This window comes from Microtus pennsylvanicus, chromosome 3, assembly GCF_037038515.1.
Source record: "Microtus pennsylvanicus isolate mMicPen1 chromosome 3, mMicPen1.hap1, whole genome shotgun sequence".
Lineage (NCBI taxonomy): Eukaryota > Metazoa > Chordata > Mammalia > Rodentia > Cricetidae > Microtus > Microtus pennsylvanicus.
In genome coordinates, this window is record NC_134581.1 from 99,072,131 (window position 1) to 99,097,937 (window position 25,807).

The window sequence follows — 25,807 nt, forward strand, 5'->3', positions numbered from 1 at the left end:
CACATAAAGCCATAGGGATGGCCTAGTTTGCAAAGCGGGAAGCACACTTGTGCTGCAGCTGTCCTGGACATGTGCCATTGCTTGCTGTTTAATGGACTGGGGGTGTTGGTACCATGAGAGAGCACCATGTCCGTCAGTCCAGGTTCTGTCAAGAAATATTGAACTCGCTGTCATACTACCTCAGTGCCCCAGCCTCCAGGAGACAAGGTCATATCACCAAGCCCAGTCACGGACAATCTTGTTTAAAAAATGTGAGAGCTGAATTTGATGGAGCACGCCTTTAATCCCAGCACTCAGAAGGCAGAGGCTGATAGGTCTGTGTGATATTCAGGTCAGCCAGGACTAGAGAGTGCGACCTTGCCTAAAAAAATTCACTATTGCTGAGGGACAGTGGCACGTGCCTTTAACCCCAGCACTTGGGAGGCAGAGGCAGGTGGATCTCTGTGAGTTCAAGGCTGGCCTGTTGTACAGAGGGAGTTTCAGGACAGGCTCCAAAGCTACAGAGAAACCCTGTCCCGAAAACCAAAGTCACTGTTGCATCAGTGCCAAGACAATTTCCTCAAAGACTCATTTCTTTACTCGCCCGCTATAGTTTGGTGCATGCAGGATTTTTGCCAAAGGCCTGGGACCTGTTCATGCCAAGCTGCTCTCCTCGCCGTTTCAGCATCCTTCTGTTTCTCGGTTGCACTAGTTTCTTTTTTTCCATCACAACCTATTTGTGGTTGGAACCAGGTGTGCGGCAGGCCAGCTTCATGTCTGTTACACAGCATTTTGCCAGCCAGCGTTCACCTGTCTCATTCACTTCTTTCTGGGCAGGGTTCCTTCCACAGGGAGTGCCCAAGACTTCCTTGGTTTTAACTTCAAGAGGTTTTTGTTTGTTTGAGACTGTTTCTCTGTGTAACAGCTTTGGCTGTCTTGGAACTCACTTTATAGATCAGGCTGGCCTTGAACTCACTAACATCTGCTTACCTCTGCCTCCAGAGTGCTAGGATTAAAGGCATGTGCCACCACTGTCCAGCTCCTGCAAGAGGTTTTAAAAGATTGATTTATTTTTATTATGTGTACGAGAGTTTTGCCTGCATATATGTAAAAGTGTACCACACAAATGCCTTATGCCTGATGAGGCCAGAAGAGGGCAGCAGATCCCCTGGAACTTGAGTTATAGGCAGTTGTGAGCTGCCTTGTGGGTGCTAGGAATCTAACCCCACCCTTAGGAAGAACAGCCAGTGCTGATAACTTCTAGAACCATCTCTTCGGCCCTCTAGTGTTATTCTTTAATCTGAATGTTTTGTGTGATGTGTGTGTGTGCATGCAATGTGTGCATACGTGTGTACATACATGTGATGTATGCATGCATGATGTGTACATATGATAATGTGCATTGCTGCTACGTGCTTGTGTGCATGTGATGTACACGTGCATGTGATTTCTGAATGCAAGTGTGCATGTGTGATAATAGTCATTGTGTGTGCGCATGTGTGATGTGTATATGTACTGCTGTGTGCTTGTGTGGATATGTGTGTGCATGAGTAATGTATGTGTGTAATGTGTGCATGTGATAATATGCATGTACTTGTGCGCATGTCATGTGTGCAGGAGTGATGTGTGTGTGCTGCTGTGTGCATGTGTGTGTGCATGTGATTTGTGCATGGATGTGCTGTACCACTTCTGTGACAATGTTGCGTAGTCCTAACTTTTTGCCTTGTTGGAGGCAGGGGACAGCGTTCTTTTTTTTAAAAAAACAAAAGACAAAGTCCCTCTATGTAGGCAACTATCCTGAAACTCACTATGTAGCATGTAGACCAGGCTGTCATGGAAATCACAGATTTTCCTGCTCCTGCCTCCCGAGTGCTGGGACACCATGCCTGGTCTGAGATAGTGTCTCTTGATCACTGCTGTGTATCCAGGGCTCAGTAGCCTGCCAGCTTCTTAGGAGTCTCCCAACTCCGCTCCCATTTTGCCGTAGAAGCACTGAAATTAAAAACATGTGTTACAGGGGCTGGAGAGATGGCTCAGTGGTTAACAGCACTGGCTGCTCTTCTAGAGGACCCGAGTTCAATTCCCAGCACCCACATGGCAGCTCATAGTTGCCTGGAACTCTAGTTTCAGGGGATCTGACACCTTCACAGAGACATACATACAGGCAAAACCCCAATGTACATGAAATAAATAAATCTTAGCCAGGCAGTGGTGGTAGCGGCACACGCCTTTAATCCTAGCATTTGGGAGGCAGAGGTACGCTCGGATCTCTGTGAGTTCAAGGCCAGCCTGGTCTACAAGAGCTAGTTCCAGGACAGGCTCCAAAGCTACAGAGAAACCCTGTCTCAAAAAACCAAAAAAAAAAAAAAGGTGGCTGGAGAGATGGCTCAGAGGAATAGAGCACTGGCTGCTCTTCCAGAGGTCCTGAGTTCAATTCCCAGCAACCACATGGTGCCTCACAACCATCTGTAATAAGATCTGGTGTCCTCTTCTGTACTGCAGGATACATGAAGGAAGAAACCTATATACATAACAAATAAAAATCTAAAAAAAAAAGAGAGAGAAATTTATTTTTTATTTTGTATCTGTTCCAAGGTGAGCAAATGGAGGTCAGAAGACAATTTGAGGAGTAGGTTCTTCAGCCTTTATATGTGTCCTGGGGATGGGACTTGGGCCATCAGTCTCTGAAGCAAATGGCTTTACTTGATAAGCCGTTCTGCTGGCCTGCCTTTTCTTTTCTCTCACTCTCTCTGTTTTGAGGCAGGCTTTCTCTTTGTAGCCAGGGATAGCCTACAGTTCACTATCCCACCAGATGTCCCTCTCAATTAGAGACTCAGAAAGCCCAAAGAAGACTGAGATGGGGTGGGGGAGGGGAGAGAGAGGAATGCCCACCTGGACCCTTGGGCCCTTCTCTGGAGAAGAGAGCGGCTACCTGGGCTAGTTAGCAAGGATACAGGAGAGTGGGTGAAGAAAAGGAGCTGGAGGTGTAGGGCCCAGGGCAGCCTGACCACACACGGGGCCCAGGCCGCACAACTGCCCTGGTAGGCAGCACTGGGTTCCAGGAACATCCATAAGCTGACACCATCCAGGGAAGGCCAGCATCTAAAGGGAAGTACCTGACATTCCAACCATCAGATAAGATCACCTGATGTCTGTCAGCCCAGGAATCACCTATTCTACTTTTGCCAAGCCCCCTAGACAAATGTCAGCCAATCAGGGTCCTGAACCCTGGAAATCCCCTCACCCCAACCTCTACTATGATAAAAAAAAAAAGCGCTACCCTGACTTGGCTTGGCACTCTCTGCTCTCAACAGCTGTGTCAGACCGAGGGTCCAAGCTTAAGCGTGACTAAAGGCTCTTTCCTTTTACATGCAAGTGCAGACTCTGGTGGTCTTTGGGGGATCCTGTGATCTGGACATAACAGAGGCATGGCTCATTAGTAGATTTCCCACTGCCTAGAATCTCCCAGTGAGGAGCTAAACGTGATTAGTGGTAGAGCCCCTGCCTAGAATCTTCCACCTATGGACTCTGAGCATGGCCCCACCTGTGAGACTCTATTCAATCCCCTGTGGGGGTGCTGTCTTCATCTGTTGACTGAACCTCTCAGCAAGCTGAGTCAGGGTTCCTTGAGTCCAGGCACTCAACCTCAATTCATCCAACACAACGAGATCAGGATGAATAAAGAAGGAAGCCTGTCATAGGAATGTAGAGACAGCTTAATGGTGTGCACTGTTCTTCAAGAGGATCTGAGTTCAGTTCCCAGTACCCATGTCAGGTGGCTGTCAGCCAGCAGTAACTCCATATCCAGAGACCATGACTCCCTGGGCACCTGCACTCCAGTGCACACACTCACACACAGTCATACATACACGATTAAATCTTAAAGACCAAACAGCCAGTGAGTTTTCATATCTGTAACTCCAGCCCTGAAGAGGCTGAGGCCACAGTTCAAGACTAGCCTGAGCTGTATGAGACCTCACTTAAAAAATGAGAAAAGATTAATCCCAGCACTCGGGAGGCAGAGGCAGGCAGATCTCTGTGAGTTCGAGACCAGCCTGGTCTACAAGAGCTAGTTCCAGGACAGGCTCCAAAACCACAGAGAAACCCTGTCTCGAAAAACCAAAAAAAAAAAAAAAGAATTAAAAATAAATGAGAAAAGAAGCTGGGCAATGGTGGCGTACATCTTTAATCCCAGCATTCAGGAAGCAGAGGCAAGTGGATCTCTGTGATTTCAACATCAGCCTGGTCTACATGGTGAGTTCTAGGACAGCCAGACCCTGTCTCAAAACATAACAACAAAAAAGGCAGCCAGTAAAATAAAAAACACCAATGATAGCCTTTGCTGGAGAGGATGTGGAGAAAGGGGTACACTCATCCATTGCTGGTGGGAATGCAAACTTGTGCAACCACTTTGGAAAGCAGTGTGGCGGTTTCTCAGGAAATTCGGGATCAACCTACCCCTGGACCCAGCAATACCACTCTTGGGAATATACCCAAGAGATGCCCTATCATACAACAAAAGTATATGCGCAACTATGTTCATAGCAACATTGTTTGTAATAGCCAGAACCTGGAAACAACCTAGATGCCCTTCAATGGAAGAATGGATGAAGAAAGTGTGGATTATATACATATTAAAGTACTACTCAGCAGTAAAATGACGTCTTGAATTTTGCAGAAATAGAAAACACTATCCTGAGTGAGGTAAGCCAGACCCAAGAAGAGGAACATGGGTTGTACTCACTCATATTTGGTTTCTAGCCATAAATAAATGACATTGAGCCTATAATTCGTGATCCTAGAAAAGCTAAATAAGAAGGTGAACCCAAAGAAAAACATATAGGCATCCTCCTGAATATTAACCTTCATCAGGCGGTGAAAGGAAACAGAGACAGAGACCCACGTTGGAGCACCGGACTGAAATCTCAAGGTCCAAATCAGGAGCAGAAGAAGAGAGAGCACGAGCAAGAAATTCAGGACTGCAATGGGTGCACCCACACACTGAAATAATGGGGATATTCTATCGGGAACTCACCAAGGCCAGCTGGCCCGGGTCTGAAAAATCATGGGATAAAACCGGACTCGCTAAACATAGCGGACAATGAGGACTACTGAGAACTCAAGAATAATGGCAATGGGTTTTGATCCTACTGCACGTACTGGCTTTGTGGGAGCCTAGGCAGTTTGGATGCTCACCTTACTAGACCTGGATGGAGGTGGGTGGTCCTTGGACTTCCCACAGGGCAGGGAACCCTGATTGCTCTTTGGGCTGACAAGGGAGGGGGACTTGATTGGGGGAGGGAAATGGGAAGCAGTGGCGGGGAGGAGGCAGAAATCTTTAATAAATAAATAAATTAAAAAAAACCAAAAAACAAAAAAGGCAGCCAGGCATGGTGGTGCACACCTTTAATCCCAGCACTTCGGAGACAGGAGCAGGCGGATCTCTGTGAGTTTGAGGCTAGCCTGGTCTACAAGAGCTAGTTCCAGGACAGGCTCCAAAGCTACAGAGAAACCCTGTCTGGAAAAAAAAAATTAAAAAAAAAAAGAAAGAAAAAAGCAATAGAAAAAACCCAGGCATGGTGGTGCCTACCTATAATCCAACACCCAGGAAGCAGAGGCAGGAAGATGGCTGTAAGTTTGAGACCAATGTTTTCTACATTGTAAGTTTAGATTTAAAAGAAGAAGGAATGGCCCCTATGCCCCTGAGGTCAGTGTGGCCTCTTCCTTTGAAGTTCCTGTCTGGGCCCTGAAATCACCACTGCACCTAAGCTGTACTGGAAGATGTACACCACACACACACACACACACACACACACACACACACACACACACACACTCCGTGCGATCAACCTCTTCTGTCAGCATTTCCTATGGGCACATTTGGGACATAGCTGTACAACTGAGAACCCTCTCCACTTTCTGGTCCTCATCTGGCCCTGGTCCTAATCCTAGGGTCTCCAAAATAAGATTCAACCTGGACCTGTGAAATATTGTCCACAGGCTTTTGCCTCCTGCCTCCCTGCTGTCCCCACTGCCCTGCTCACAGGATACTTCCTCTCACAGTTTAGCCACCATGAGACCCCTCCAGTTGCTGATCTGCTGTCCCTAGGTGAGAATGGTCCCCTGGGCAGGGCTGGGGTTCAGGGGTTGAAGAAAGCAGAACCTCCCACATCCTGCAACTCTGGTCACTGGGAAGTCTTCCAATACCTCAGATCTGATAAATGGCTCTCCAGGAGAAAGCTTTAGCTCCCTGGCCTCCCACTCTGCTTGTGGAGTCTACTCACCTGAATTTTTCTCTCTCCCAATTGCCTCTACACACCCCACATCTACCACTGCGGCCCCCTCTGCCAAAATGCTCTGGCTCACTTGGCAAAACTGCTTGATCCTCCAAGCCTGCCTTCTGTGCCTCTCCTCTTCCAGAAGTACCCCCTCCTCAAGTATTTTCTTGGGCTCCCTCTCCCACCCTCATTTTACTTTTGAGGCAGAGTCTTATATAGTCCTGGTCTATGAGAGCCAGACTGGCCTCAAACTCACAGACAACTTGCTGCTACCTCCCAAGCACTAAGATCAAAGGTGTGGACCACCCCAGCTGACTCGTCTTCTCAGAAGCTGCTCAGAAGCTTTTTCAGCCTCCTGAGCTGTTGCCCTCAGCCCCCTCCTGACCGCTGCCACCAGGCTGGATTCACCACACAGAGCAGGGAATCTTCTGTTGTTGTTTTTTGTTTGTTTGGTTGGTTGGTCGGTTGTTTTTTTTTTCTGAGATGGGTTTCTCTGTGTAGCGTAGGCCTAGAACTCACCCTGAAGACCAGGGTGGCCTTGAACTCACAGATCTGCCTGCCTCTGCCTCTAGAGTGCTGGAACTAAAAGTAAGCATCACCACCACCCAGAGAGAGCAGGGAATCTGTATTTATTTATTTTTTATGTATACAATATTGTGTGTGTGTGTGTGTGTGTGTGTGTGTGTCTGCAGGCCAGAAGAGGGCACCAGACCTCATTATAGATGGTTGAGCCACCATGTGGTTGCTGGGAATTGAACTTTGGAAGGGCAGACAATGCTCTTAACCACTGAGCCAACGCTCCAGCCCAAGAGAGCATGGAATCTCTGCTTAAAATCTGGCTTGAGGTGGAGCCTCTTGCAGGTTTGGTTCTGGCACCAGAACACCATGGAATTTTTTCTCTAGACAGTGGTACGCCTTTAATCCCAACACTTGGTAAACAGAGGCAGACAGACCTCTGTGAGTTCAAGGCCAGCCCGCTCTACAAAGTGCATTCCAGGGCAGTCAGGGCTGTTATACAGAGAAACCCTGTCTCAAAAAAAGAAAAGAGTCCTGGTCACACAGCCAGGACTGGAGGTGGCTAATAGCTCAGATGACCTCTACACTATCTGTGTGACTAAGACCACATCAGATCTTCTCCTAAGTCATCGTGGTGATTTGAAAGAAAATGGCCCCAAAGAGAGTGGCCCTATTAGGCTTTGCTGTAGTGGATGTGGCCTTGTTGGCGGAAGTGTGTCACCGTGGAGTCAGGTTTTGAGGTCTCATTATGCGCAGGCCACATCTAGAGTCTCACATCATTGCCCGCTGCCTGTAGGACCAAGATGTAAAAGAGTTGCCATGGTCATGGTGACTCTTCGTAGCAATAAAACCCTAGCTAAAGCTGGACAGTGGTGGCGCCTGTGGGAACCTGGTCTACAGAGCAGGTTCCAGAACAGCCGTGCTTAGGCAGTGAAGGAAACCATCTAACACAGAAAGCTGGTGAAGATGAAGTTGAACGAGGGGGCCATGTTCCAGCCCCAGCAACACTCAGAAGGCAGAGGCAGGTGGATCTCTGTGAGTTTGAGGCCAGCCTCATCTCCATAGTGGGTTCCAGGCCAGTCAGGGATACACAGTGAGACTTTATCTTCAAAATAAAACAATATGCTGGGCGGTGGTGGTGCATCATGGCTTTAATCCCAGCACTCAGGATGCAGAGGCAGGCGGATCTCTGTGAGTTTGAGGCCAACCTGGTCTACAAGAGCTAGTTCCAGGACAGGCTCCAAAGCGACAGAGAAACTCTATCTCAAAAAAATAAAATAATAATATAATTTTAAAAATAAGTTTGAGTTGCCATGTGAATGTTGGAAATCATCCCCAGGTCCTCTGGAAAAGAAGACATCTGTCTAGCCCATGCCTCTACTTCTTGAGTGCCGGGATGACAATGTACATCACCATGCCCTGTCAAGTCCCTTGCCTACTACACTTCCGGGGAGTGTTGGGCTGTTGAATGACATGGCTGTTTTACAGATGGCTCCAAGACTGACTGTGTTAAATATCCCTAGTGCTTTGTGCAGAAAGACAGGAATACCTACTGTCAGTGTTATAGCTCTGAGGGGAGGGTATGCTGGCAGCTGGGAGCCAAGTGATACCACAAATCATATAGCAGAACAAACTCACACAAGTGATTTACTGGAAGAAGCACAGGAGGGTAGTTGCCTTTGCTCAGGAGACAAGTAGGAAAGAACTGAGACAAGCTTATGTAAGCGGCGGGGTGGGGGGGTGGGGGGGTGGGCACTTTCCAAGGGGTGTTGAGAATTGGTGGGATTCTGTGACCTGATCTTGAGCTTTCTTTGTAGGGCAGAACTTGGCTGTCTGGGGTTGGGTCTGGCCACCACTTATACCTCAAGGTGCTTACAGCCACCTCTTAAATTGCCATGCCCTGGGCAATGCAGCCCCAAAGTCCCAGCATGAGGGCTCCAGACATGAGGTGCCCATCAGGACCCCATTCCTTGTCAATATTCCTTATTAATGGCACCTATCACTGCCAGGCAGTCAGTCCAAGGCAAGGGGCAGGAACATCATTCTCATAATGATTAACATCCAAGGTAAGAGGGGACCCTGCCAGCTCCTCAGTGGAAGTTTAGCAGGAGCCCAGGGCACACACACACACACACACACACACATATATTATTTTTTTAAATTTATTTATTATGTAGACAGTGTTCTGCCTGCATGTATGCCTGCAGGCCAGAAGAGGGCACCAGATTTCACAACAGATGGTTGTGAGCCACCATGTGATTGCTGGGAATTGAACTCAGGACCTCTGGAAGAGCAGTCAGTGCTCTTAACCTCTGAGCCATCTCTCCAGCCCCAGGGCACACATATTTACTTGGGTCTCTCTGTGCAGATCAGAGCTCCGGGTTGGTCAGCATCATAATTCGGTTGTTCATGCCCCAACAGGTAGTAATTGTTGCAGTGGCTTTTCTGTACATCTGCGGAACCAGAGTGGCAGCTACCACTTGAGAAACACAAGCACCTTTCTGTCTCTCAGGCCACTGCAGTCTGAAGTCACAGTCCTGGCAGAGTTGTCCTGAGCTAGGAGAATCTTAGGTCAAGACTGATGGGTGATTGGGCTGTATCAGGTTCTCCATCAATAAAACCTTCAAATTGCATGGCTTGTGGTTTGATTTCTTTTTCTGAAAAACAAACAAAAAACCACAACAGTTTATTTCAGTAAGTGAATCCAGAAAAATGTCTGAGAAACTTGTGATTATTATTGGTTAGCACTTGCCCATGCACTCCTGGAAACTGCTTTCTGCTGCTGGAGATCCTTGTCTGTCATTATCAGCTGCTCATCTTCTCTCCCGTTGTGACGTTGCCAGCTCCTTCTCAAGCTACTGCTTAGCCTTCTGCTTCCGAGGCTGTCTGCCTCCAGCACCCCACCACATGATACGGCCTGCTTCCTAGGCTGTCTCTAGGACCGCGACCACACGATGCTGCCTGCTTCCTAAACTATCTCTAGTACCACCTCCATGTACTATGGGGACTCAAACTCAGGTTGCTAAGCTTAGCAATAGGTGCTTTTTTACTTTTACTTTTTTGAGACTGTGTTTTTCTATGTAGACCAGGCTGGCCAGGATTCACAGATTCACCTGCCTAGGCCTTCAGAGTGATGGGACAATGGCAGGGTTTTGTTGTTTGGGTTTTTTTTTTCTTTGAGACAAGATTTCTCTATGTAACAGCTCCGGCTGTCCTGGACCTCATTCTGTAGACTAGACTGACCTCAAACTCAGAGACCTGCCTGCCTCTGCCTCCAAACTCAGAGATCTGCCTGCCTCTGCCTCCCGAGGGCTGGGATTAAGGTGTGTGTATGTGGTGTGTTTATGTGTGTGTGTGTGTGTGTGTGTGTGTGTGTGAGAGAGAGAGAGAGAGAGAGAGAGAGAGAGAGAATATGACATCAGAAGATCGCCTGCCTTTACATCCCGAGGGCTTAGATTAAAGGTGTGTGCCTCGTCTGCTCTTTCGATGATTCTGTGGATAGGATGGATTTTCTTTTTTTCGAGACAGGGTTTCTCTGTAGCTTTGAAGCCTGTTTTGGAACTAGCTCTTGTAGACCAGGCTGGTCTCGAACTCACAGAGATCTGCCTGCCTCTGCCTCCCGAGTGCTGGGATTAAAGGCGTGCACCACCACCACCGCCAGGTTAGGCTGGATTTTCGTCACTGCCTTCCAAGAGCTCCTCCTGACAGTTCTGCCCTTCCACTCAAGGGCCAAGAGTGTGGGTGGGTAATGGGTAAGGAGAGCGGCACTCGATTCAGCCAATAGGCTGAAGGGGGCTGGGATAGAGGCGGGACTTCCACCAACCAATCAATATGCGCGCTCTCCTTGCCGCTCTATGTCGCTCCGCCCTGAGCTCGCTGGTCCCAGAAGGCGCCGGGTTTCCCAAGATGGCGGCCGACGTGTCCGTTACTCACCGGCCGCCGCTCAGCCCGGAGGCGGAGGCCGAAGCGGAAACTTCCGAGACCGCCGATCGCCGAGCGCCTGAACAAGAGCTGCCGCCGCTCGATCCGGAAGAGATCCGGAAACGCCTGGAACATACTGAGCGCCAGTTCCGTAACCGCCGCAAGATACTGATCCGAGGCCTCCCGGGGGACGTGACCAACCAGGTATGGGGGGGAGCTGAGAGCGTGGCGGGAAATACCACGGTGCGCGTGCGCAGGGGGTTACCAGGCAATACCAAAGCTGCTGCGTCCCGGGGCTTTGCCCAGAACTGTACCCTCTCCCGGGTTCGGGAGACATTCAGAACGAGGTGGAAAGGGCATGGTCAGGAAGGGCAAAAACCCAACAACGGGCCAACGTTGCTAGGGGCGACTACCGGGCTTGGGCGAGACCAAGTGTTGGAAGGGGGCAGGTAGTTTCAGGGGGCGGGCAGCTGTGGCCTTACTGAATTGTGTACGGGGGACTGAATGGATTGATTGAAGTACAGAATCCAACTGGCCCACGCATACTTAGAGGGAGTACTTTCCCTATTCTGCCATCGGGTGGCAGGAGCTCAGATACGGATTTCAGGATTAGAATATGGCCTTTCTTATCAAGGATGATTTTACACCTTTAAGAGGTAGACCCGGAAGTTGGAGCTGCATCCCTCGAAAGGCCTACTAGAATTGATTTGATAGTACTTCTTTTTCAAGACAGGATTCTTCTCTGTGTAGCAGCCCTAGCTGTCCTGGAACTAGCTCTGTAGACCAGGCTGGCAATGAACTCAAAGAGATCCATCTGTTTCTGCCTCCCGAGTGCTGAGATTAAAGGCGTGCGCCACCACCGCCCGGCTAGAATTGATTTGAAAAAATAAAATCTTCTCCCTTCGATGGGAACCGGCTGGGTGTGGGGTGGCGGTGGAATGGTGTGTGCTGTGGCACTTCCCTATGGCTAATCTTGTCTGCCGGGAGTGCCCTTCTCATGGGGACCTACATGGAGCAGGGCGTGCAGTGCTCTTTGGACCCAAGAAAGTGGTATCTATGTTGCCCTGCCTGGTGGTGGTGGGATAGGCCCTTTCTCCTTGCTGCTAAGAATCTGCTCACTGGCTCACCCTAGTTCCTACTCCTGTGTGGGCACATGACTATTGCAGCTCCAGAGGTGTGGGGAACATGATACGGGGACAGACCTGGAGTAGACACCAGTGTGCATGGTCGGCTGCATGTCTGGAACTGCTGCCCTATCTCATTGGGCTCAAACATAGGTCATCAGGTGCAAGCAGGCTGGGCAGCTTGCCCAGGAAGCCAGCATTTGTTAACAGCGGCCCTGTCAACATGAGGGAGTTTGGGTGGCCTGTGCAACCAACCACACGGTGTATGGTCGTTTAGTGCATGGAATCCCTGTTCAGATATCCCAGGTAACATGCCTCCTGTCGGCCTGATAACTTGTGTGGTTAGCCTCTTACAGCCTCAGTGTCCTTGTGTGCAAAATGGATGAGTGATTAGCTGTAAAATTGTTGGGACCTTCCATAGGGAATCAGACAAGTTGGGTAACTTCCCTGAAGACATTTGTTTGAGTTGGGTGTTCTTAGCATGTAGTCTTCAGCCTTGCCTTGCACAGCCTTGGATAGAAGATAGTTGTTATAGTAAAATGCAGATATTTGTTTATCTACATGTATGGCGGGTCCACCTACAGGCAGGCCTGGCTAGTGACTCCTCACTTCTGTGTTTCTGCAGGAAGTACACGATCTTCTGAGTGACTACGAACTCAAGTACTGTTTCGTGGACAAATACAAAGGGACAGGTTTGTGGGCCATGGGTGGACCAGGGCAAGGATGACAGTCCCCAGTAGTGACAGGAGGGACCTGGCTCAGCATTTGTTCTCCTGATCTGTGGGTCCCATATCGTCCTAGAGGATGCACTCAACAGGAACTCCTGTCTGATCCTTGTCCTGGCTGTCCATTTAATTTTTTGAGACAGGGCCTCACTATATAGCCCTGGCTGACCTGAAAGCCACTAGTAGATCAGGTTGGCCTTGGTCTGTAGAGATCACCTTCATTGCAGCTTATTTATTTATTTAGTGTGTGTAGGTGAGAACACGAGGAACAAACATGGAAGTTCGAGGATTATAGGTGCATACGAGAGTATGCATAAACTCACGTGAGTCTGGGAATGGAACTCAGGTGGTTCCTTTTTTTAAGGCATGGACTTACTCTTTAGCCCAGGTTGCATGGACTTACTCTGTAGCTCAGGTTGTCCTGGAGTTCTTGAGGTAGCCCCAACTAACATGAAATGTGTAGTAGTAATCCTTAGCTTCTACCACTCCTTTGGGTTTTGTGGGTTGTTTTTGTTTTTGTTTTTGTTTTTAAGTTATCTTTATTTAACATGTATAGGTATTTTGCCTGCACACCATTTGCATGCCTGGTGCCCATGGCGGCCAAAAGAGAACACCAGATTCTGTGGAAACAAAGTTGTAGAAGGTTGTGGGCTGCCATGTAGATGTTGGGAACCAAATCCAGGTCCTTGCTAGAGCAATAAGTGCTCTTAATAACAGAGGCATAGCTTCAGCTCCAGTTTTGGTTTTATTTAAATCAGGTCTCATAAACCAGACTAGAGTCGTGTATCACTGTACTCGGTTCCCGCACTGTCCTTTGTGTCCCTTCATAACCCAGGCCCACTGGCCACTCCACTCTGTCACTGTAGGCTGAGGCTGGCACATTTGCACACGCATGGAATGGTCAGCCCTAGGTCCATAGGGTAAGACTTGGCAGTGTTGGTCTCCTGTGTGAGGCCATCAGTGCATGTCTGTGCTTCCCAGCGCTGGACCAGGTGTGAAGAACATCTAGAACCATCTCTGACAATGTATTGTGGAGAAGAATCAACACTTGAGAGTTGGGCTAGAGGATCAGAAGCTCAGTTTCCTTGGCTATGGAGTGCTGTTTGTTTTTGTTTTTCTGAAACAGGGTTTCTCTGTAGCTTTGGATCCTGTCCTGAACTAGCTCTTGTAGACCAGGCTAGTCTCGAACTCACAGAGATCTGCCTGCCTCTGCCTCCTGAGTGCTAGGATTAAAGGCGTGCGCCACCACTGCCCAGCCTGTATTTTTAACTTTTTTTTTTTCTTGATTTTTGTGAGGGCTCGGTGTGTGAGTGTGATGCTGGACCTTAAATTTAGGGCCTTATGTACACCAGAAACGTGCTGCACTGTAGATATTATCTAGTCCTGATCTCTCTGTTTAATGATTTTTCCAGACAGGGTTTCACTGTGTAGCTTTGGAGCCTGTCCTGGAACTCATTTTGTAGACCATGCTGCCATTAGAGGTGGGCTGGCCTCTTGTGTGGTGCTAAAGATGAATATTCTTAATGCTGAACTACATCCCCAACTCTCAGTTCGTGCGTCAGGTAGTCAGGGATGGCCTTGAATTTCTGATCCTCCTGCTGCAGTCTAACATTGAAGAAGGTCTGCTCTGTCACGCCTGGTCTATAGACAGAACTCAAGCCTCATACCTGCTAGGCAAGCACTCTACCAACTGAGCTGTGTTTTCAGTCCCAGCCCTGAGTTTTTTAAGACAGAATCTCACTAGATAGCCCAGGATGACTTTGAACTCTGTCCCCAGTCTTGCAAATGCTGGGATCACAGACCTGTGCTGCTGTTCCCCACCCACAACCTGGCTCTTGGGCTGCTAATCTGGGCCTGTTTATTCTACCAAAAGTGGTAGATGTGAGGGTTAACCTGTTCTCATTTGACAGATGAAAAAGTTGAGGTGCCAGAACTTTTAAGGGCTTGGGGCTGGAGTGATGGTTCAATGGTTAAGAGCACTGGTTGCTCTTCCAGAGCCCCAGGTCAGTGCCCAGCACCCACAGGGTAGGTCCCAAGCATCTGTAACTCCAGTTACAGGGGATCTGTCACCCTCATCTGACCTCCATAGGCACCAGGCATACATGCAGGCAAGCATTCACATAAAATACAACTTAAAGGCCAGGCAGTGGTGGCGCACACCTTCAATCCCAGCACTCTAGAGGCAGAGGTGAGCAGATCTCTGAGCTCTACAAAGAACTGCAGGACAGCTAAGGTAACCATTAACTTGGATGTCACCTGAGTGACACACTGGCAGAGCCATGTGCACAGTGAATAACTGCTTAGGTTATGAACTGCTCTGGGGAGATGTCAGGGACAGGAGCTGGTGGAAATGCAAGGCTCCGGCTGGCCAGTTTGTTCTTGCCATTGGCAGTTGATGTGTTACTGGTTTGAGGGCCTCGGCTAGGGAGTCATAAGTCCACTCTGACCTCAAGTCCTCTTGTACCTTGCAGCTTTCGTGACCCTGCTGAATGGAGAGCAGGCTGAAGCTGCCATTAACGCCTTCCACCAGAGCCGCCTTCGAGAGCGGGAGCTGTCAGTTCAGTTGCAGCCTACAGATGCTCTGTTGTGTGTGGCCAACCTGCCACCCAGCCTGACCCAGGCACAGTTTGAGGAGCTGGTGCGGCCCTTTGGCAGCCTGGAGCGCTGCTTCCTAGTGTACAGTGAGCGGACAGGTCATTCTAAGGGCTATGGCTTTGCAGAGTACATGAAGAAAGACTCGGCTGCCAGGGCCAAGTCTGATCTGCTGGGTAAGCCACTGGGCCCCCGCACACTGTATGTGCATTGGACAGATGCTGGGCAGCTGACCCCTGCCTTGTTGCACTCCCGGTGCCTCTGTGTGGACCACCTGCCGCCTGGCTTCAATGATGTGGATGCCCTGCGCCAGGCACTGTCAGCGGTCTATACCCCCACTTTCTGTCAGGTAGGTCCTGGGTCCTTTGATGGAGCCGTCACAGTTTTGAATGCAGCTCTTGGGAGAAGGTCCGGGGTATGGTGGTTGAAAGCCCAAGTGTGTTGCAAAGGTCTGAATGCAATCCTCAGCTCATCCATTGTAAGTTGGGTGGGAGTCCTGCTCCACTCGGTACTTATGCCATGTAGCCCAGACTAGCCTAAAAAAAACATCCTCTTGCCTAAACCTCATGATGCCAGAATTATGGGTAGTGTGGCACACTGCCTGGCTTATGTGTGTTCGTTATTTTGTTTTTTGAGGCAGCATCTCATGTAGCCCATACTGACCTGAACTTGGTATGTAGCAAGGATGAACTTGAATTCCAGATCCTCCTGGCTCTACTTAAAAAGTAGGGCATGCTCCACCATGCTAGGTTTCTGTGGTGCAGGGGTTGTAATTCCCTAGGGCGTCCTGCATTCTAGACACGTATTCTACCTGCTCAGCCCTAGCCCTCATCAACGGCTTCATGATCCTCTGTGGGCTCCCAGCAGCAAGCCAGGGCTCAGCAAGTCCCTCTGTCTGCCTCTCTCTTGTCCTCCCATACCCTTTTTCTAGACAGGTCTCCTTTTTTGTTGTTGTTTTGTTTTGGGTTTGTTTTTGTTCTTGTTTTTCAAGACAGGGTTTCGCTGTAGTTTTAGAGCCTGTCCTGGAACTAGCTCTTGTAGACCAGGCCGGCCTCAAACTCTGAAACCACTGCCTGGCGACAGGTCTTACTTTGTAGCCCCGACTAGCCTGGAAGCTAGACATCTACCTGCATTTGCCTCCTAAGTGCTGGGATTAAAGATATGCATCACAGTACTTTGCCTAGAGAAGCTAAATATTAAAAGTGTCTTAGCTGGCAGTGGTGGCACACGCCTTTAATCCCAGACATGGTACGTAGCCAGTACCATGTCTCACCATGACAATGGACTAAAACTTCTAAAACAGAAACCTACCACCTCAAGTACATGGTTTCCTTTATAGGAGTTGCCATGGTCGTGGTGTCTCTTCACAGCAACAGGAACCCTAACTAAGACAGATATCACCCCCCCCTTTTTTTTTCTTTTTCTTTTCTTTCTTTTTTTTTTTTTTTTTTTGGTTTTTCTGTAGCTTTGGAACCTGTCCTGGAACTAGCTCTTGTAGACCAGGCTGGTCCTGAACCCACAGAGAGCCACCTGACTCTGCCTCCTGAGTACTGGAATTAAAGGCGTGCGCCACCAAACCAGGCTGTGATATATAGTTTTAAGTCCTAGCACTGCAGAAGTAGAGGCAGGAAGTTCTCTGTTCAGGGTCAGCTTGGGCTACATAGGGAGACCCCCTATCTTTTAAAAAAGGTAAGAAAACTGGGTGAGGGCTTCACCTGCCTATGCACACAGGCAGGAGAGTTGCTGTGGAAATACACTCAGGAACAGTCTTTCTCAGCTGAGAACAGCGTGGGGACATGTCACATGTTTACTGTGCCCATCTATGCTTAGATTCGCATTGTTTTTCTTGCCTGGCTTCTCTGTGGGAGCTGGGAACTAGACTTGGGTCTTAATGGACTGGTGCTTACCTGCTGAGTCATCTCTCTTGCTCTGTTGACTTAAGTTGCTTTTTTGATTGCTTGTTTTGGGGTTTCACTATCCAACAGCCTTGACTATTCTAGAACTAGTCTTGTGTTACCAGGTTGGCCTTAAAATCAGAGATCCTCCTGTCTCTGCCTCTTGAATGCTGGGTTTAAGGTGTGCGCCACCACCACCTAGTGACTTCTTTTTCTATTTTGGCAGAGCTAGGGCTGATATTTTACTTCTTTTGAGAGAAGTTATCATGATGTAGCAAACACTGTTTTGAAATTTGCTATGGAGTCCCCGCCAGCTTTGAACTCTTAACTTTTTTGACTTTATGTTTACAGAGTGCTACGGTTACAGGGAATGCCAACATATGTAGCCTTTTCCTCCCATCCTTTTTTCCTCCTATATTCCTTTTCTCTTTCTGAGACAGTGTCTTTCAAAATAGTGCCAGCCAGCCAGCATTGAAGGTAAAGACAGGAAGGTTCTTTGCTGATTTCCAGCTTAGCCCAGAAAATGTGAACCCCAGGTTCAGGGAGAGAGCCTGTCTCAAAGGGATGAAGACTGGATAGAGAACACTGTCCTTCGTTGTACACTAGCAAGAGATAAAACACACAACTCCAAAAACCTATTTTCTTGAAGGACTGGGTGTGGTGGCATAAGCCTTTAATCCAAACTCGGGAGACAGAGGCAGGCAGGTACCTGTGAGTTCAAGGCCATGCTGGTTTATGAGTTTCAGGCTAGCCAGCAATACAGTGAGATCCTGTCTAATAGGAATTTTACATTACATTATGGGCAGCATTGGACCAGTCTAGCTTCCATCCAATCTCACTGCTGGAACACACCCAGTATGAGCTTCTAGATGGGGGGATATAAACCCAACCACTGACAGGGCTGCTATGGAAGAAGCTGGTATGACACAGCTCTGCCTGTGATTAGAGCCTCTCTGCACTAGCACCGTGACCTCCACATCCACCTGGCGGTAGCAGCCTTGAATAGCCAGCCTGTGGGCCCTGGCTACCTGACCGGCCTGGGTGCCTCTTCCCAAGTCAGTCCCCTGCCATGGTATCTATGGCCCAAGGTATGTGTTCAGGGCACACTTTGCAGCCATCCTTACTTCCTGATGTTCCCGTCAGAATTGGTTCCCAGCATGTCAACACAAATACCAGCACAGTGACTTCAGTTGAGGTGGGTCCTATCTCTGCCCTGTAGCTTTGGGCAAGCTGACCTTCTAGGGCCTCCTATAGCCACTGCACAGATTTAGTGGCCAGATAATGGGCACAAGGCTGGGAACAGTGAGTAGCAAGTAGTCACCCTTTCCAAGGGCTCACTGTCAATTCTTATGGTCAGTGTCTGGTCTTTATGGTTTCTTGCCTGGTGCTAATAAGTGCATCTCCCACAGCTGGCATGTGGCCAGGATGGGCAGCTGAAGGGCTTTGCAGTACTGGAGTATGAGACAGCAGAGATGGCAGAGGCTGCACAACAGCGGGCAGATGGCCTGGCCCTGGGTGGCAGTCACCTTCGTGTGTCCTTCTGTGCTCCAGGTCCTCCTGGCCGCAGCATGCTGGCAGCACTCATTGCTGCCCAGGCCACGGTGAGTAGGGGTACCCCTTGGACACCAGTGTCTCCCCTTTGTGGCCTCTGCTCTGAACCTTCCTCTGATCCCCTCCTCAGGCTCTCAATCGAGGCAAGGGACTCCTGCCTGAGCCAAACATCCTGCAGCTGTTGAACAATCTGGGCCCATCTGCCTCCCTCCAGCTGCTGCTCAATCCTCTGCTGCATGGAGGTGCCAGTGGCAAGCAGGGTAAGATGGGCCACACACGTTTGTAGGGGTATCATACAGAGACCACTCCTCCTATGTCAGTATCTGTGACATGAGCATGGAGGTCCCTAAGGAGAGTGGAACTTGTATCAGAAAAAGACCCACCCTTCTCTGCCTGGATCCTTCAGGCCCATCCATCACTTCTGAAAATTCGGGGCTGTGCTGGGTGGTGCATTATCACAAGGCATCCATGTCTCGTTTCAGGCCTTTTGGGTGCGCCCCCTGCCATGCCACTGCTCAGTGGACCTGCCCTGTCCACTGCGCTGCTCCAGTTAGCTCTGCAAACCCAGAGCCAAAAGGTAACAGCCTCATGGTGAAGGCTATTCCACCAGGCGCCTTTTCTAGACCACCCCTTATGTCAGAAGTTACATTCCCCTCTGCTCTGGAGAGATGTCTGCTCTGGTGGCCAGGACATCCATATCTGTTTCCAAAATGAATGTGCTAATAAGAAAGCCTGACCTTGTGCATTTGGGGTGTAGTTACCCTTGGTCAGCTTTGTTCTGTGGTGAACAGGGCCTGGGTGCTAAGGACTGTCATTGTGTCTGTGTGACCATGGTAGAAAGTGGAGTAACAGCCCTGACATGCTCAGTATTTCCCACATAATCCCCAGTGCAGGGGGCTGGAGAGATGGCTCAGAGGTTAAGAGCACCGACTGCTCTTCCAGAGGTCCTGAGTTCAATTCCCGGCAACTACATGGTGGCTCACAACCATCTGTAATAAGATCTGGTGTTCTCTTCTGGCCTTCGGGCATACATGGAGGCTGAATACTGTGTACATAATAAATAAATAAATCTTTAAAAAAAATCCCCAGTGCATAGAACAAGGACTGGCATTCAGGAGCCTATAGACCACATAAGTGGGGTTAGGGTTGCTGGAGGGCTCCATGTGTGTCTGCCTGTGCTTAACTTGGGAGTTGGTGGTGCTGGGTATTGTGACTGCCGGGACTGTGGATGGCTTGTGTCTGCTGTCCAGGCCACACTGTTCCCACCTCCAGCTGACTGTACTCTGTTTTAGAAGCCTGGGATCCTAGGAGACTCACCTCTGGGTACCCTCCAGGCCGGGGCCCAACCTGCCAATTCTCTCCTTGGGGAGCTATCTGCAGGTAAAGTTGGATCCTGCCACCCACTTCTCTAGAGATGCTTCCCCAGTGAATTCGGTGTAGCCTTAGACAGGTGACCTAATTTGTCTGGGTCATTCTCCTATTGTCTTGGTGCCCACCTCATGGGGCAGCTGGGAATGTCTTAGGATGCTGATGTCCAAAGAGACCTTGAGTCACTAACTACCTGTAGGGCACAGGGTTGTCCTTGTCCCAGGACCATGGGTAGAGTTGTCTCTAAAGGTCTGGGCCCTTAGTTGACACCTTCCTTCTCTCTTTAGGGGGGGGCCTGGCCCCAGAACTGCCACCCCGCCGAGGAAAGCCACAACCCTTACTACCACCACTGCTGGGCCCTTCTGGGGGTGACCGGGAGCCCATGAGTCTGGGTCCCCCAGCATCCCAGCTCACTCCACCCCCAGCCCCTGTGGGGCTCCGAGGCTCCAGTCTTAGAGGCCTCCCGAAGGACAGTGGGCCCCTGCCAACGCCCCCTGGGGTAAGGTACCACCCTGTTTCCAGCCTCCCTTCCCTTTGAGGTCCCTTCTGCCCAGGGCCCTAGCAAAACCAACCCTCCTGTTACAGGTGTCACTGTTGGGGGAGCCCCCAAAGGACTACCGCATCCCCCTGAACCCCTACCTGAATCTACATAGCCTGCTTCCATCCAGTAACCTGGCAGGCAAGGAGACCCGGGGCTGGGGAGGCTCGGGGAGAGGCCGTCGCCCGGCTGAGCCCCCTTTGCCCAGCCCTGCAGTTCCTGGTGGAGGCAATGGTAACAACAGTGGCAGCAAAGCTTTCCAAATGAAGTCCCGCCTGCTCAGCCCCATTGCCAGTAACCGCCTGCCCCCTGAGCCAGGACTGCCTGACAGCTATGGCTTTGATTACCCCTCGGTGAGTACCAGGCTGCCCTGTATTCTGCCTGTCTCAGGGGTGGCCCTTTGTACCTGAAGAGCATGTCCATCTACAAACCATGCAGGGTGAACTTCCCTGGTCCAAACATCCAAAACATGACAGGCATGAGGACCCGAGTCTCATTCTAAGAGGCCACATAAAAAGAGCCAGGAGGATTAGCATGCTTGTGACCCCAGTTTTGAAGAGGGCTAGTCCAGTAGGTAAACTCCAGGCCAGTGGAGAGACCCTGTCTCAACTGGGTTTGCTCATGAGGTAGGAGGATTGCTCTGAGTTCAAGGCCAGCCTGGTTTACACAGCATATTGCAGATGAACCACAGCTGCATAGTGATATCTTGTCTCTAAAAGGGGGACAGGGCTTGGCCAATCAGTGGTTCAGTATATAGAGTGTGTAAGGGCTGGAGTTTGGATCCTCAGAACCAGTGTAAAAGCTAGGCAGGCATGGCAGTTTACCTCTAGTCCAGTGAGTATGAGGTGGAAACAGCATTTCTGGAGGGAGCTGGCTAGCTAGATGAGTAGGTACCAGTAGGGATCCTTACTTCAGTGAACAAGGTGAAGAAAGATCCTGAATGTCGTCCTCTGTCCTCCATACATATGTGTCCAAACACATGAACAAACAGGCCCAAAACTTTAAAATAAGGTGGGACATTACACATCTGACCTTGTGTGGTAGGTCACAGGACAAAGCAGGCCATATCCTGTCAGTTGGGCGTTGTGCCAGCACTGGGAGGTGGAGGCAGGATGATCAGGAGTTCAAAGCTAGCCCCAGTTACATGAGACTGAAAAACAAAATTAAAATGAAGGTGTGAACTGGTGAGATTCCCAGCTGGCAAAGGTGCTTGTCTCCAAGCCTGTAGATCCGTTCCTGGTCCCACACGGTAGAGGGGACCTGCTCTCAGAAGTTGTCCTCACCTACACATGGCTACACATGGGCACGAAATTTTTGCCAGGTGGTGGTGGCGCACGCCTTTAATCCCAGCACTTGGGAGGCAGAGGCAGGTTGATCTCTGTGAGTTCAGGGACAGCTTAGTCTACAAAGCAAGCTCTAGGACAGCCAGGGCTACATGGAGAAACCTTGGCTCAAAAAAAAAAAAATTTTTTTTTTTAAACAGTATAAAAGGGTGTGGCCGGGCGATGGTGGCACACGCCTTTAATCCCAGCACTCGGGAGGCAGAGGCAGGCAGATCTCTGAGTTCGAGACCAGCCTGGTCTACAGAGCTAGGACAGGCTCCAAAGCCACAGAGAAACCCTGTCTCGGAAAAAAAAAAAATGGGTGTGAATTGTACCAGAGACACTGGTGAATTTCTCTCATTGGACTTAGGGGACCTCCCCCTCCACGTTTTTTCCTTTATGTGGTATTTCAAAAGCCAAGGCAACTCGAGTCAGAAATACTCCTGTTTACAGACACTTCTGTAAAAAGCTAGTATCAGGTGGGCAGGCAGGCAGGAGCTTGTGGCTAACACATTCCCTTTTCTTAAGTCTCCTGTCCATGTCCATCTTTTAGACTTTAGATCTTGCTGGCTTTTTAATGGGTTTTGTTTGTTTTTGTTTTTTGGGTTTTTTTGAGACAGGACTTATGTAGCCCAGGCTGGCCTCTACTCACTAAATAGCTGAGATGGCTCTGAATGTTGTTTTTTGTTTGTTTGTTTGTTTGTTTTTTAAATCGAGCTATACATTTTTCTCTGCCTCCCCTCCCCCATGACTTATCTGTACTACCCGAGTACTGGGATCTCGGGCATTCACCATCATACCCAGTTTATGTGGTACTGAGGATGGAAAACCAGCCTTCATACATGCTATCTGGGTTGGTACTTAAGTGTAGCCTAAGTCCCAGGGCATGCTTTCTCCCTCGACAATACAGTCATTTCACTACAACCATCCTGGAGCTCATGTACACACTTACTTGGTTTGGTGTGCTATCCCTATCCTACTGAAGTCCATGCAGGTCCAACTGTGGGCCATGGATCCCTAGTGTTAAATTGTGAGGAATTGACTCAGGGTGAGGATGGCAAACACCAACAGCCCTCCCCCCGTGCTTTTGTCCCTTTAATTTAGGATATGGGACCTCGACGGCTCTTCTCTCACCCTCGGGAGCCAGCCCTAGGGCCTCATGGACCCAGCCGACACAAGGTAAGAGTCAAGACACTGGCCATGTTCTGCAGCCTCAGTATCCCACAGTGAATATTGTGGTCAGCACTAGCTGTGTAACTGAAGTTATTGAACAAAGCTGAACTCTACAAACTTTTTTTTTTTTGTTTTTTGTTTTTTGTTTTTGGAGACAGGGTTTCTCTGTAGCTTTGGAGCCTGTCCTGGAACTCCCTTTGTAGACCAGGCTGGCCTCGAACTCACAGAGATCCGCCTGCCTCTGCCTCCCTAGTGCTGGGATTAAAGGCGTGCGCCACCACCGCCCGGCTTTCTTTTCTTTTCTTTTCTTTACTTTTTTTGAGTTGGGGTCTCTGTAACTGTGGCTGTCCTGGAACTTGTTCTCTAGACCGTGCTGTCCTCAAACTCAGAGATCCATGTGCCTCTGCCTCCCTAGTGCTGGGATTAAAGGCATATACCACCTTTGCCTGACTTCACAAACTTTTGAGGCAATCTTGCTGTTGCCCAACTCAAATCTCTAGGCTCAAGAGTTTATTTTTCACCTTGGGGCAGTAGGTGGTTCCATAGGTCCCCGAAGATAGCCATGATCAGGCCAGGTCATGGTGGGGTAGGGTTTTCACTGTTATCTTCCTCACTCGGCTGAACTTTTCTCTGCAGATGTCCCCGCCACCCAGCAGCTTCAATGAGCCTCGGAGTGGTGGAGGCACTGGGGGATCCCTTTCTCATTTTTATTCTGGTTCACCCACCTCCTACTTTACCAGTGGCCTACAGGCTGGCCTCAAGCAGAGCCACCTCAATAAGGTAAGAAGCTAGGCCCACTGAGGACTGGGTCCTGTGTATCTATGTCTCTTTCTAGGGTTTTGTCATCCAAGGTGCCTCAGGTCTGGCTCCATTGGTGGCAGGGCTCGGTCTTGCTTGCTGAAGTGGCAATGGTCTGCTCTGACTCCCTGCTGTGTGGAGCTCAACACTGATCAGCTTCCCCTCATCTCAAGTTCACCTAAGATGTGGGTGGTCTTATCCCCAAAGGACAGAGGAGAAACAGTTTAATTACCACCAGTTCTTGTAGCTCTGTGTGGCAGACACCCTCAGGGGTGACTTGTCCCACCTCTTTGATTTCCCCAGGCGGTTGGTTCCTCCCCAATGGGCTCCAGTGAAGGGCTCCTGGGCCTTGGCCCTGGGCCCAATGGTCACAGCCACCTGCTAAAGGTACGGGCAAGGGGAGGGGAGGCTCAGGGCTGGGGAGCCCCGGCCCCTAGGAGGCCCCTGACCCAGCCTCCCCTGCCATCTGTCTCCAGACCCCACTGGGCGGCCAGAAACGCAGTTTTTCCCACCTGCTGCCCTCGCCTGAGCCCAGCCCAGAGGGCAGCTACGTGGGTCAGCACTCCCAGGGCCTCGGTGGCCACTACGCGGACTCCTACCTGAAGCGGAAGAGGATTTTCTAAGGGGTCGGCGCCAGAGATGCTCCAAGGGCCTGCACCAAATTGCTTTTGGGTTTTTTCTGGTATTTGTGTTTTGTGGGATTTTATTTTTATTATTATTTTTTATGTCCTTTCTTTGGGTAATAGAGAAATCTCTGAAAAAGACTTTGCTGACCAACCAGCAGGAGCTCAAGGAATGTAGGGGTGTCTGGGGGCCACACCATTACCTGTGGGCCTGCTCCTGGAGTCAAAATCCTGCAGCCTTAAGAGAGAGGGGCCTGGCCTGCTCTCTTTCCTTCCCCAACTCCTGGTCTCCTGTGCCCGGCTCTCCAGGCTTCCTCGCCTGCCTCGTCACTCCTGTGTTCTGGCCTTTCGAGTGCCTTTGGAGGTGTCCTTGACCTGTGAGGATCAGGGACAGTCCCCTTTTTAAACTTAGACAATTGAATTTGATTTCCTTTTCTAATTTTTATTTTTTAAGACAACCAGGATGATGACCACATCCACCCCCCACCCCAGGAAAACCCCAACTTTGATTCCTTCAGGATCTGGCCTACCTGGGCCTCCATTCCACTTTGGGTTTCCAACAGCTTAACTCTGTTCTCTTTTCCCAATCATCTGCTGCAGGTATAGCTGTCTCATGCCCCTGCCTGCCTGCTCTGGCCAGTACCCCAGTCCCAGGATCTCCACTCCCCTGCCATACTCTTCTTGCCTTCTGATGCCTTAAAGTTGGGCCACAGGTCCTACTAGGTCAGAGCTTCTCAGATGCCAGGCTCTGGAAGCTTGACTCAGGACCAAAGAGCTCTGACCTAGGGATCGTCCTTTCTCCAGGGTGTCTGCCCTGTGGACAGAAGGCCAAAGCCTTGGTCTTGGCAAACCACCCCTTTAGTACAGAAACCAGTGTTTTCTGCTGGCTTCAACCGTCCCTGCTGCTGTCTGCGAAAGTTGACCATTGTACCCAGGTCACTGGGCCTCTGCCATGTCCCTCCAAACCCAGATCACCACCACCCCCCCCCAGGCCAGATCACTGGAGCTGGCCTCCTCTCTGCCCACACAAATTCTACTTCAGCCTGCCCACCTGAGGAGACCCAGGGAATCTTGCCCCTGGCCAGCTGAGCCACCAGCCTCCCTCCCCAAATCTGATGGCCCAAACCCACTCCAGGGGGGTATCCCTTTCCCCCCTTCCTCCCACACAGACCTTTGCTGAATTAAAGTTTGTAAGTAAACGGTTTTAAAAAAAATCAGAGCTGGCTGGTTCTTGGAGATAAACTGTGGGCCCAGCAAGATAGTTCCGTGTTAGAGGAACGACACCTACCACTAACTCCGACAACCCGATTTTTACCCCTGGGGCCCAAATGACTCCCGTAAGTTGTTCTCTGACCTACACATGTAACACAGATGGGCAAGCATGTGCTCACACACAGTCTCTAA

General features: G+C 49.9%; 1 protein-coding gene across 1 annotated transcript; it reads left to right on the forward strand.

Annotated features, from left to right (window-relative positions):
- Window positions 1–10,643: 10,643 nt before the first annotated feature.
- On the forward strand, window positions 10,644–25,617 carry Raver1 (ribonucleoprotein, PTB binding 1). Its single transcript, XM_075966678.1, has 13 exons — window positions 10,644–10,898; window positions 12,444–12,510; window positions 15,015–15,484; window positions 18,440–18,631; window positions 18,712–18,841; window positions 19,064–19,158; window positions 19,874–19,961; window positions 20,237–20,448; window positions 20,535–20,840; window positions 22,914–22,988; window positions 23,619–23,762; window positions 24,084–24,167; window positions 24,257–25,617. The coding sequence occupies exons 1-13, from the start codon at window positions 10,680–10,682 to the stop codon at window positions 24,401–24,403; spliced, it is 2,229 nt and encodes a 742-aa protein (XP_075822793.1). The 5' UTR covers window positions 10,644–10,679; the 3' UTR covers window positions 24,404–25,617.
- Window positions 25,618–25,807: the final 190 nt, after the last annotated feature.